The 12,683-nt window shown below is 30.1% G+C and overlaps 1 protein-coding gene across 1 annotated transcript in view; it reads right to left on the bottom strand.

The window, feature by feature from the left end:
- LOC107445147 (uncharacterized) overlaps positions 1–12,683 on the bottom strand; it is a 21,336-nt gene that overhangs the window by 1,109 nt on the left and 7,544 nt on the right. Inside the window, exon 5 of the mRNA XM_016059486.3 lies at positions 2,685–2,798. Within this exon, the coding sequence (XP_015914972.2) occupies positions 2,685–2,798 (114 nt within the window). The remainder of the gene's footprint in view (positions 1–2,684; positions 2,799–12,683) is intronic.

Raw genomic sequence — 12,683 nt, 5'->3', positions numbered from 1 at the left:
ATACTATTTCTCGGGCATTAGGTTTTAACTCTTATAAGAATATACATATTTTTTTCTGTTAATGTACAAATATTTTTCCGATGTGTTTTGGATATTCCTTCTCTAATAAAAAGAGATACCATTTTGTTTTCGGTTGTACAAGAAAGAAGATCAAGCATTTTTCTTTTTTAAATTTAATAAGCCACATTAAAGAAGGAACGTTGCAATGCTACACGCTACATTAACGACGTCTCCAGAGTAACTGAATGACGGTTCATATGGAAATCGCAGGTAAGCGTCTCATACAACAACGCCCCCTATAGTTCGTTGCGATCGCGAATTAAACATTGTTTATTAAGTTACTTTAAATTTAGATTAATAGATTCAATAAACTACGTGAAAATTCGGTTAACCCATTAAATCAAAATTCCCAACATTTTAAAGCATAGATATAACGGAAAAACTAATGAAAATAAAAGCTATTTAGAAACTGTTTGTATTATAAAAAGTTGAAAAATGAATTAAATTTGAAACATTGCAAAATTAAAAAAGTATTCATAAAATGTAAGATTTTGTGATATTTTTAGAAAGAAGTAGTTTTACAATTGTATTTTGAGGTCGTTTAGATATTACGTAAGCACCTAAGCAGGAAGGGTTGTGATATAATATATATATATGTATATAAAACAAGATAAATAAATACAAGAAAACACGAAGAAAGTTAAGAAAAACAATAAGTTTCATTTATTGCGCATAAGCTTCAAGTAAATAGAAGTCATAAAATAAGTACAAAATGTAGAGAAAATATGGAAAAAATTACAGAACAATGAAAAAAGGGGAAAAAGTGAAATAATAATAAAAATAAAAATCTTGAAAAATAAAAATCTTCCAAAAAACGGAAAAAATTAATTAAATTCCGGATTTCCATTAGTTTTTTTCCTTTTTTTTTTATTTTTTTGTTTTCCGGGTTCTTATTATTTTAATTTTTATTATTATTTCCCTTTTTCCCCTTTTTTCATTGTTTTGTAATTTTTTCCATATTTTCTCCACCTTTTGAACTTATTTTATGAATTCTATTTACTCGCAGCTTATGCGCAGTATATAACACTTATTGCTTTTCTTAATTTTCTTCGTGTTTTTTTTTTCTTTTTGGTATGTGGGTCCGAATCATCTGAACTTCACAAAATGGCAATCAATAATTCACACTTGCAATTTTAACTTCATGATTCAAATTGTTTTAAAATTAAAATAAAATGAATGAAAGAAATTGTTCATCTGTAAATTATTTATCTCTAATTTAACAGTATATATATATTTTTTATTTATTCTGTTTCACTGTATTTTTAGTTTGCTCTCTGTGACATTAGAAACCGATACTTTTTCCCATCGGTCAACAATAGGGACGTATATTTTGTAAGTAAAAGATGAGTAAGAGATGATTTGGTAACAGTTTTCACCAAGGAAATATTCAAGATTGCTTGAAATAGACATTTTTTTTAGAATTCAGACACAAAAAAATATTTATTATTCTTATTGTAAATTTAATTACATAATTATTGAGTGAAAAATTGTTATCTTGGAGGGGGCTGAATCCCTTCATTAACAAATATAAGGGTCTCAAGCCCCTCTGCCCTCCCCTGTTCCGCGGTCCCTGATAATAATTATTATAAATTTTATGTAAAAATGCCTTCCGAGAATGCATGCAATTAAAATTAGGAAAACAAAATAGCTATTGGAAATTAAAGTAATATTTATAATTAACTTTTCGTATTTATTGTTGAATAATATATTTTACGAAAAGCATCGATAAAGTTTTCATAGAAACCATAGGCACTATAACAATTCCAAAAAGAAGTTAGTAAACGAAATTGAATGGTAACCTAGTAAAATGATAAAGTTTAAAATTTATTCAAATAGATTCGGAAACTAAATTTATGGAAAAAAATTTGCTTTTTTCTAAGTCTGTTTTTTTTTTCTCACTTCCAAACAGTAACTTTTCAAATTTGCACTTATTTGAAGGTATTTAGATCCAAGAGAAGCAGCTATTTATCATTGAAATTTATTCAATTTGCGAAATCAATTAATTAGAAATTTTTGAATATGAATGAGGTTTAAATTTTAGTCTTATAGAATCAGAAACTAAATTTGCAAAACCCAGTCTGCATAAATGCAATAAAAATTTTCAATCTAAGAGATACAGTTATTTAGATCTAAGAGAAGCAGTTATTTAGATCTACGATAAACAGTTATTTAGATCTATGAGCAACAGTTATTTAGATTTAAGAAAAACAGTTCCTTAGATCTAATAGAAATAGTTATTCAACATTGAAATTTCTTTGATTTACAAAATCAGCTATTGATAAAATTTTGCATATGAATGAAAAAATATTTCAAATTACTTTTTTTGTATTTCATACTTTAGTACAAATATATTTCCGATAATCTAACAAATATTTTTAGAAATTATTTGACTGTTTTTCTTATAATTAAAAAATATCGAAATATACTTTTACTTGTAATTTGAGAGTCAGAAAAAGAATATTTTAAGGGGACACCGGTGCGTAATGCGTTAAAACTGTCTCTTAAAAATAATAATTTAAAAACCTTATTCATTTAAATACATGTAGTTGAAAACGTGTTGCCTTTAAAAGAAATAAGCACTTAAATAAACCGGGATTTATTAATTAAATTTCATATTTGATTACCTTTCTCTAGTTGAGAATTTAAGCCTTCTTTGCTGATAAAGTCCTTACCCTTCCAATTGATAGGTGGTGGTAGAGACATAGGTTTATTTACGTTGTTGTACCAATATTGTCCAGCTGAAATAATAATATAATAATAAAAAATTAAATCGCATTATTCAACTCTATGAATTTAAGTGTCTAGATATAAAATACTTTTCGGTTCCGGACATTTGCGCGACAGGTACGCTTTTCTGTCATACTCATTTTCCCGTCATGTATAGTGCTCAAAATGAAAGTGACCACCCTAAATAACTTTTGGTCTAATGATCGGAACTTTAAGATTCAATCTTAATGGTTCAAGAAGGACTAATTTCTTTTTTTGCTATATGCTTATTTCTTTTTTTATTTTATTTCTAATGGTAGATTAAAAGACAACTGTAGACAGAAATTCAAACAATAACATTAGAACTTGGTTTATCCGCTATTTGAGCAATTTTTGTTGCCTTTTTGGACAGGGAATCAGTTGTTTCATTTCCCTGGAGTCCACAGTGCGGCGTCACCCAGCGAAATGCAACCTTTTCATGGTTTTCAATTAAATCATCAAGAGCTAAGCGAATATTTAAAATATCAGCTGACGTCGGAGCCTCAGATGAAGCAATGGTCAGGAGAGCAGCCATAGAATCTGATAGTTTGACGGCCCTTGAAAATTTTTAAATTTGACGTTTTAACTGTGACAAGGCAATTTGAATTACTGAGATCTCAGCATCATAGGCTGTTTTATACCTTCTTACAGGAGCGTTGAAAGAGAATAGCCTACACAGGAGACCCCAGCATTAATACAGTCAGTCGCCATGTCTGTAAACACGTGTAGCCATCTGGGTACAGTCCCTGTATAGCATCTAAAGCTACAGCTTTTAGTATTAAGTCATTTCTTTCTTTCTTAGGAATCTCATTTGGCAGGTTTGTTAACCACGTACTTTCTTCCTTTAGTTGGACATTGTGACTTGATGAGATTTTCCTTCCCACAAATCAGTCCCAGTTGTTTATTTGTCAGTCCCAGTTGCTTTATTTCGAAGACACTCTAAAGGAAACTTATTTCGTGTCCTTGTAGATGATGACAAAGGGTTATTTCACAAGGCAAGATAATCTGGTAGTCTTACGATCTTTTCTCGTAAAATTATTGCCTTAACTGATTTATTTTTAAATGTCGAGTGGATATCAAAAGCGCTTTCGATATCTTTGGAATCTGTCTAGGGAATCAATAACCTGTTTACTTGCTAACGCCAGAGTTTCGGAACAGTAAGTGAATAGTGGCAGAATATAGGAATTAAAAATCAAGTTCAGGGTTGTTCTACAACATCCCCACTTAGAGTCAGCACTTCTTTTAGGAGCCTTTTTCTAATATATGCAACGTAGATCAACCCCCTCGTGGTGCGCCCTGGGAAACGCTAATTGATCTTCAATTCTGGCAATATGTGCTGCTCTCAAAGAAAACATGCTAATTAATTAGTGATATTTTTTTAATTAGCTATATTTATAGTTACAGAAATCAGACGCAAACAGACCCTCATAATATAGGATGAAATATGATCCCAATAGTTTTATTAGGAGAGCAATCCAAAGTTCGGACCTCCTCAAAGTTAATTTTACATTTTGCATATTTCACGATACCTCGACAATTTTTTAAGCGAATTTGCAAAGCTTTTGCATGCCATTATAAAATTCGTTTTTTCAAAGATAATGCCATTCGAAATATAACTTTTAGTAATTTTTAATTTGATTTATTATTTCTTAAAATTTAATTCAATAGTGGAAAACATTTTAAATTGTAAGGTATGCAAATTTTCACACCCTTTAAAAGAATGTATTTTTTAATAGCAAAGTATGAAATTTGGGAGAAATTCGTCGAATAGTTCCTGAGAAATCAAATTTTAAAAATACGATTAATTCAAAACTTGAATTGATTTATCGACCAATTTTGTTCAAATTTTGCATTTTGTCATTTGAAATTGCATTTAAAATTATATAAAAAATTTGTATTGAGCCCTAAAACGTGAAGATCCGATCATTAGATTAAAAGTTATTTAGGGAGATCCGTTTATTATTATTTTTTGTGCGCACTGTACATTTGTCTGACAATTTAATTTTCTCGACATGAGCATTTTCCCGGTAATTATATTCCCTACAGATACGTTTTTCTAGACAGGTTTGGCATGCTAGGAAAATGAGGAAAGTTTTTTGGTTATTTTTCTTTATCGTATCGTCTCGCTATTGTTAATAAGACTTATTCATTGCAATTATACTGTTCTATTACTATTTTGATTTTAGATTACTACTACTCAGTATGAAAATCTAAGAGCTGCATCATTTTTCCTTCATTCAAAAGGATTTAACGATATTTCACGTTTAATAAGAGCGGTAAGTTATAAATATTTGTTGAATCAAATTAGTAAATTTTGATTGCCATATCAAAATGAACTGTCTACTACGCACGTTATAATAGGCGTGGGATAAGAAAGTATTATATAATGCATCAGTTGTTACAATGGGAAGGTGGCTGTAATGGAGGGCTGTATACAAGAGAGCGTAGACTGTACTAGAGAGCGTAGATAATACTCCGTTGCGCGTTTAAAAAAGACTATTACGGTATAGGATTTAAGTAAGCATCTGTGACTGCATATAGTACCGTTTTATTTTGTAATCAAATTATATTAAACATGCTTTCAAAACAGTACAATAACTTTTAAAAGTTAAGCATGTCAGACAGAAATTTAATTCGTGATATATTTCGCGATATGTATCATAGAATTATTAAACAAAAAATATTATAGTTTCGTAGTCTTACTGAAATCCTAGCCTTGGAGATACATTTCGATTAATAAGCTGAATATCCGTTCCTGAAGAAGAAACAACTACATGTCGTAGCTTAAATCATTGAATTTGATTGGACTATTAAAAGTGGTGCGTCTTATGCGGGCATGCCCTTAACAAATCAAATGTAAGATAAAAAGTATTACTTTTGTTTCGTTGTATTAGAAAATATTCTGCAAGAAGCAATTTTTATTATTCTTTCATCCATTTCTTTAAATGTGAACAGAAAGTATTGTTTATACATGATGCAACTCTCTAATTTTACGGTAAACAAAATACAGTAGTTTTTATTCACTAAGTTTTGCTTCCTCATTTCACGCGATTTAAGAAAGCAATCAAAAAGAAGACTGTGCAACTGTGAAAAGAAGACTGTGGTAGTTTTGTTGGCGATGTTGGCATCCATTTGAAATGCAAACTACGAACTACTACCATTTGAAATGCAAACACTACGATGCAAACAGGCTCTCTACATAGACATTGAGATAATGGTTTTTTCCTTAATTTGCAGTCCCGCAGTGGACTGATCGTTAAGACACGGTTCTCATCAGATCACCGAAGTCAAGCATCACTGGCTGCGGTCAGTGTGCGGGTGGGTGACCCACTTGGATCAGTCTGCGTAGGGACCGAGGGTGTGCGGTATTGGTCCTCGTTAAACTGTGCTACCGTAAAGTGCTCGACTTCGCGCGCAGGTCGTCGGGCTACCGAAGCGGGGGTGCCATCCCCTCCGCAGAGGATCAAAATTGTGATGGCATGTCTTCGGATCATACTCCGGGATGCTTCCCAGACCGTCGCCAATAGCCCATTGTGCAGCTCTAGTGCGACGTAAATTAACAACAACAACCTTAATTTGCAACAGGGTATGGTATTTTGCAAAAATCAATGATTAATCTGATCAATTATGTCTGTCAACCAGTCAAGGTTTTCGTAATTTTTTTTCTTCAAGCAAATGAGTTGTTGGGGAAACGACCCTACCAGGATAACGTATCTGTTACGGAAAATGAGCTATCGGACAACCATATCTGCCAGGAAAATGATCTGTTTAGCAAACGTACCTACCGGGCAAACATAGTCGGGCAATGAAGCTGTCGGACAACCTAGCGTTGGGATAAAATATCGGTCTCATATTTTCAAATCGTTCTTTAAGGGGCTTTACTTTGTAAATATAAAGCAGAAATTTTATCATTTCTTTTACCTCTTATATTAATATTTTAACACTCTATAGAAACTTTAATAGATGTGACCAAAATTTATGTTGAATTAATCATTTATATTGAATTAATCATTGCTACAAATTTAATTTTTGGATGTTAAAGTTTCAGAATCGTGACTTAAAGAAGTAGCATCATTATAATGATTTACAGAAACTTTTCTTATGAAATTAAAAAAAAATAAGTATTCATAATTTGCCTAAAACATTCCTTTATAATTTTATGCAAGAATTTTGCATAAATTTTTTTAGTACCATTTTCAAAAATATATCTTGAAATTTTTATTATAACTTTTTATTAACAAAGTATTTATAAATTCTTAATTTTCTTATAACTTTTAAGATAATCGAAAATATAAATACTGTGAAAGCTGATGATTAAAAAAAAAAAAAAAACTAAAATGGTAGCCAATTTTACAATTTGATTTATATAGATTTTTATAACATTGCTTATTAAAATACACAGTATGAATTAATATAACTTTAAGTATCCAATTTACATGTATACCTTTCTCTATACTTGAAAAACAAGAGTGGGTCATAAGAAATGAAATTTAATGGCAGAGGATGATTGAAAAATCAAATTGTTTTTGCTCATTCCGATTTACCAAAATATATTTGTAAATTAAAAGCAATATATCTAGGTTCTGCAACTAACTTAATTCTTAGTATTAGAGTGAAATTAAAACTTTTTAAAAACTCTATCAGTTTCATGAAACAGTCGCAACCTCTTTAATTTTTCCCTCTTGCTGAAACGGCGTAATTGCTAAAATTAGACAAAGTATCCAGTTTAAGCTACTGGACCAAAATTTCTTTCTATTATGTGAAGAACCATTTATGAGTAACGCTGTTTATCAAAGCTCTGTCACCAAGGAAAATAAAAAAAGTCAGTTTAAGTGAAACAAAGCTATGGTTTTAAAAGTTATTAAACTTTTTTAAAAATCTCCAATTCGGCTATATTCTCCTACCCAGATGAAAATTATTAAAAACAATGACTTATTTTCCCTTTTCGTAAATTTCAGCCCAGATAAAGCAGCTATAGAGAATTTTTTTAAATATTAAAAAATTGGACCACACACGCTTTTCATTTTCTGGAAACAGTGGGTTTTCTCCATATTGATGTTTTGCTCCATTTTCAGAATAAACATGGAGGGCACTGGTAAAAGACTGGCTGAATTTGACTTAGCAGTCATGAGTAACTGTTACAAACTTACAGCAGTTATAAAAATAGCATTTTATTCACTTTTTATGCGCCTACCAGAGTCTTCGAAAAACAGCTTAAGTTTTTTTTTTTTATCTAAAACCAGTTCACTCTCTACTAAAAAGATTGAAATAATTTTGCTGATTTGTAATCAAATGAGATCAAACCAAAATGTATTAAGTTTATTGAATGTCCTCATATTAAAAAGGAAATGTCAGAATTCAAATGTGAGAGTGAAAAATGTTTTATATTCTTCATTGATGGATAGAAACACACTATCAAAGGTATTATGTGACATGGAAATGTAGCTGTGGCGTAACTACCACTACGTTTATTAAACATCAATTAACTAGCATATAAGACATGCTAACTTGATTTAAGCTTAGGGTACCTTTTGATCGATAAAGGTTGCATTGTCTAATGGTCTTTCCCCACATTGGTGACCCGGACGTGATATGATCACGACTACTTCTATGTATGGTTCGCATTCAATAGCTGACTTGCGACTGCGCCATCGTCCTCCTCGCACTGTTGCTTCTCAGTCTCATTTACACTCAACGGGATCCTGCACACACTTGACTGCTAATAGCAACGCAGGAGAGTCCTCACACACAACCATGATCTTAATACAGCTCTCATGGTTAAAGCTCAAAACCCGGTGGCACTCACGGAAATGCTCACGGTTTCGGCACCGCTTGGCATTCTTGGCGGAAACTTTTAAGTCAAACCTGCTCTGTCACCAAATTGCTTTTGCGTAGCGTTTATAAGCAAGGGATAGAATTGTTTTCACTATTTTATTACAATTTTTTTCATTGTTTTTGTGTTTTCATAAGATCATGTAACTCAAATATTAAAACACAAAATTCTATTTGCAATATTTAGTAATAATTTTAATTAAATCTTTCAAATTTAGTTTTAATCTGAACTTCTAAGCTGGAATTTAATTTTAAAATTTTATGACTGTGAAGGGCATTGACCTGATGACGTATTCTGATACATTGATTGTATTGACTTGTTTGGAGTTTTCTCAGAAGTGTTTTTTATTTTCAATTTCTTAGTTAAAAAAAAAAAAAAATAATTGAATAGATAAATGAAATATTATTTTTACTGATTTGATTTAAATTTTAATAAAATCATTTTATCGCGTTTAAAGTTATAGTTTTTTTTTTAAATAAACTCCAAATTTATAATTGAAATGCGTGCAATGGAAACTAGTGTTATACTTGCGAACAACTTTTTTTCGAGTTTAAGTGTTGTTAATTATGATGAAAGTTGACAATGTAATTTTCTCTATAAATCAACTATAGATATTTTTTAAGATGCAAGCAATCACGGTGGATAAAACAAATCAATTAGGTTAAAAATAGCATAAATGCTAAAGAACAAATAAAAGCAAAAGTTCTCTTAGAGCCCTGAAATATAAATTATATTTTACTTTTATATATACTTAAGTTTAGATTGGTCTAATCAAACTGAAGAAACAGAGAAACTCTTATGTCAAGGAATTGTAACTAATTTTATTATACATGTTTATTTAAGTTTTTAAAACTATTTACAAAAACATCTGAAATATATTTCATATTAACAAAATAGTTCACTGTTGCATTCTAAGGATAAATTATTTTAATTGTATAATTTGCTTTTGTAGATCCATTTCCTAAGATATTCCCCAATTAATTATTATTTGTGTAGAAATATCGATTTTTCTGTGAAGTATTTCTTATTATTTATTTTGAATCTACCATTAATTTTTTTTCTTATACTATTATATAATATCTTATTTAGTAATGTTATAAGAAATGGCAAAATTTTTAGTCGTATAATTATAAAATAAAACTTGGTTCTTGTACTTCATCACTTTTGAAATTGCATTTGAGTAAAATAATGTTAAAGTAAATTTGATCGGATTAAAATTAAATAAAACTTTTTTTTCTGAATTTTTATAATTTTTGAAACTTTCAAAATATTGAAGTAGTGTCATTAAAATCTTCATCTTATTGAAAATGAATAAAATAATAAGGTTAAAGTAAAGTGCTGCGTATGAGAATGAAATAAACATTTTTTTTTGAAACTTTTATTACTTTTGAAACTGCAAAGAAATGACTAAAATAATAAGGTTAAATTAAAGCACTTTAAATGTATTAATTGCTTTCTCCGGTCTATTTTTTCAGATCTATCTTAATTTATTATTTGCGTAAAAGTATCGATTCCTTTGTGAAAAATTTCTTATATATATTTCCAATTGAAAATTATCACCTTTTTCTGATAAAATGTTTTATTTGAGAAAAGACGATTTAATAAAATCTCCTCCATCTGATAAAGCAAACAAGTGAGGCAATTTTTTTTAACTGTATAAAGTTCTCCTTTAACTCATTTCTCAAATCTATTATAGTTCATTATTAGCGTAGCAATATGTATTTCATTGTGAAGAATTTTTATTATGCATTTGGTAAAAAAGAATTATTTTTTTTTTCTTAATTACGCATCTGAAATGCTGAATTTAGCGATAAAGGTAATTTTTGCAATGTACTGCAATAAAAATACCTTATATAAAATTTTCTTGCATTTGAATTGGAAACTGAATGCAATATGCCTTAGTATATAGTGAGCACACAAGCCTTTATATATATAGCATAGTAAAGAAAGGTAAACTGTCTTAGCAAGTAAAATAAAATATAAAAAAAACAATAGATTTTACTTTTTCAAGAACAATAATAAAAAAAAGAAGTTGAAAAGTTAAATATTTACAAGAATCTATTTTTAAATAAAATTCTGAGACATAAACATTAAATTAAGTATGAATTTTTCATTCAAAACGAAAACCGCTTATAAAAAATACTAGAGCGGTGTGAAGATAGAAGTGAATAAGAAAGAAATTCTTAACTAGAATAGAACCATCATTTTCCTACTCAATCAACGTAATAGGGTTGCACGCTGTAGCAAGATGTGTAGATAGATCGATTGGGTTACCATATTCTTAATTTTGCGGTTTTCAGAGAGCTTATTCTCGACCGTGCCAAGCGGTGCCGAAACCGTGAGCATTTCCGTGAGTGCAACCCGGTGACCCTAATCCAGTTCCCCCAGTCTTTCTCAAATACAGCAACTAGTGGTATCTGTTCATCGATTTCTATCCCTGACAAAATTCAGGTGGGGGAGTATTGTGGCGTAACTACCACTACGATTATTAAACATCAATTCACTAGTATATTAGACATGCTAACTTGATTCAATCTAGAGGTACCTTTTGATAGATGAAAGTTGGCATTGTCTAATGGTCTTTCCCCATACAGCTCTAGATAGTATTTTCAGCTTTTAATTTGGCGACATTTTTCCACCAAGATGAAAATTATCAAAATCTCTGCCATATTCTCAGTTTTTGCGAATTTTTATGAGCCCAGATAATGCAGCATTGGAGTTAGTTTTTAAATATTAAAAAATTAAACCGCAAACGCTTTTCATTTTCACAAAACAGTGGCTTTTCTCCATATTGACGTTGTGTGCCATTTTCTAAATGAGCGTAGATAGCACTGACTTTTGGATAGGCTAATATCATGCAACAGTTACTCATGACGTAACAGTCATGAGTAACTGTTGCAAACTCACAGCTGTTATAAAAGCAGCATATTATTTGCCAAAAAAGCATAACTTCATATTATGATGGAGGCTACGAAGCACAGCCGCTACTACGAGACAAAACTCGGAAAAAACTGATTATTTACTTAATGACTTCTATTTGAGATAACATGTAAATTTACGGGAAATAAAACAAAATAAAATTGATTACTTTAATAATTAGGTTGCTTAATCGCCTTTTTGCACCTCAACACCAATCCTCGTAATTACTTCTCATCCCCCGCTGTTTCTATTATTATAATTTTTAAGCCTATATTTTTCAAAAAAAAACACAGAATATTTTGTTTCCATATAAAATTATTGCAGCTTTTTGTAACAACATTTTTCTAACTCGTTAATCTTAACGAAATATACAATTATCTGGCTTTGCAAAAAAATGATAAAAGAGAAATTAACCTAAAGATTATGCGACTCAATAAGAAGTAAGTGAGAAATTGTTTTACGAGACTTAAACAAATCAAGTAGGGAACTGTTATCATCAGTATCAATTACCTTTGATCGTCTTCAATTTCAATTTCAATTTTAAGATTTACACTTGGCAACTTGTAATCTCTTTCTTTTTCGTTCTTTTCTTTCTGTTACTTTTGATTAACATCTACTTAAGCGCTAGTTTGTAAATTATAGCAATAAAGATCTTGCAAGGGAAAAATAAAGTTTCCACAGTGATGAATAAATAGTCAATGTTTCAAGCAGTAAAAAAAAAAAAAAAGAAAAAAAGAAAAAAAACTGGGTAAAATCGCGAACGATCGCAAATTTTAACTCTGTTGTAATGACATTCTTGAGCAGGTGTGTTTTTTTAAAAGATTTCCCCCACCTACATCATCAGTTATTCAGGTAGGAAACAACTTTTTAGCGAAACCTGCAAGACAGCGATTTGGTTCAGCGGGCTAGAGATCGACTAAGTACGGTAGTTTTTTCTTTACAAGCTTAACAATTTTCTAATTTTCGAACTAATTACCGAATATTCTGTTTTTTTTTCATTCCGCCGTGCTCTCTGTTTTTCATTTCATCGCAATTTCAAATTTTTGATTCTTATTTGCCCAGCCTAAAAAAAAAAAAAAAAAAAAAAAAAAAAAAAAAAAAAAAAAAAAAAAAAAAAAAAAAAAAA

This window comes from Parasteatoda tepidariorum, chromosome 4 (assembly GCF_043381705.1).
Source record: "Parasteatoda tepidariorum isolate YZ-2023 chromosome 4, CAS_Ptep_4.0, whole genome shotgun sequence".
NCBI classification, from domain to species: Eukaryota; Metazoa; Arthropoda; class Arachnida; order Araneae; family Theridiidae; genus Parasteatoda; species Parasteatoda tepidariorum.
The sequence above is the reverse complement of the archived record's forward strand: the minus strand, read 5'-3'. Positions and strand labels throughout refer to the sequence as shown.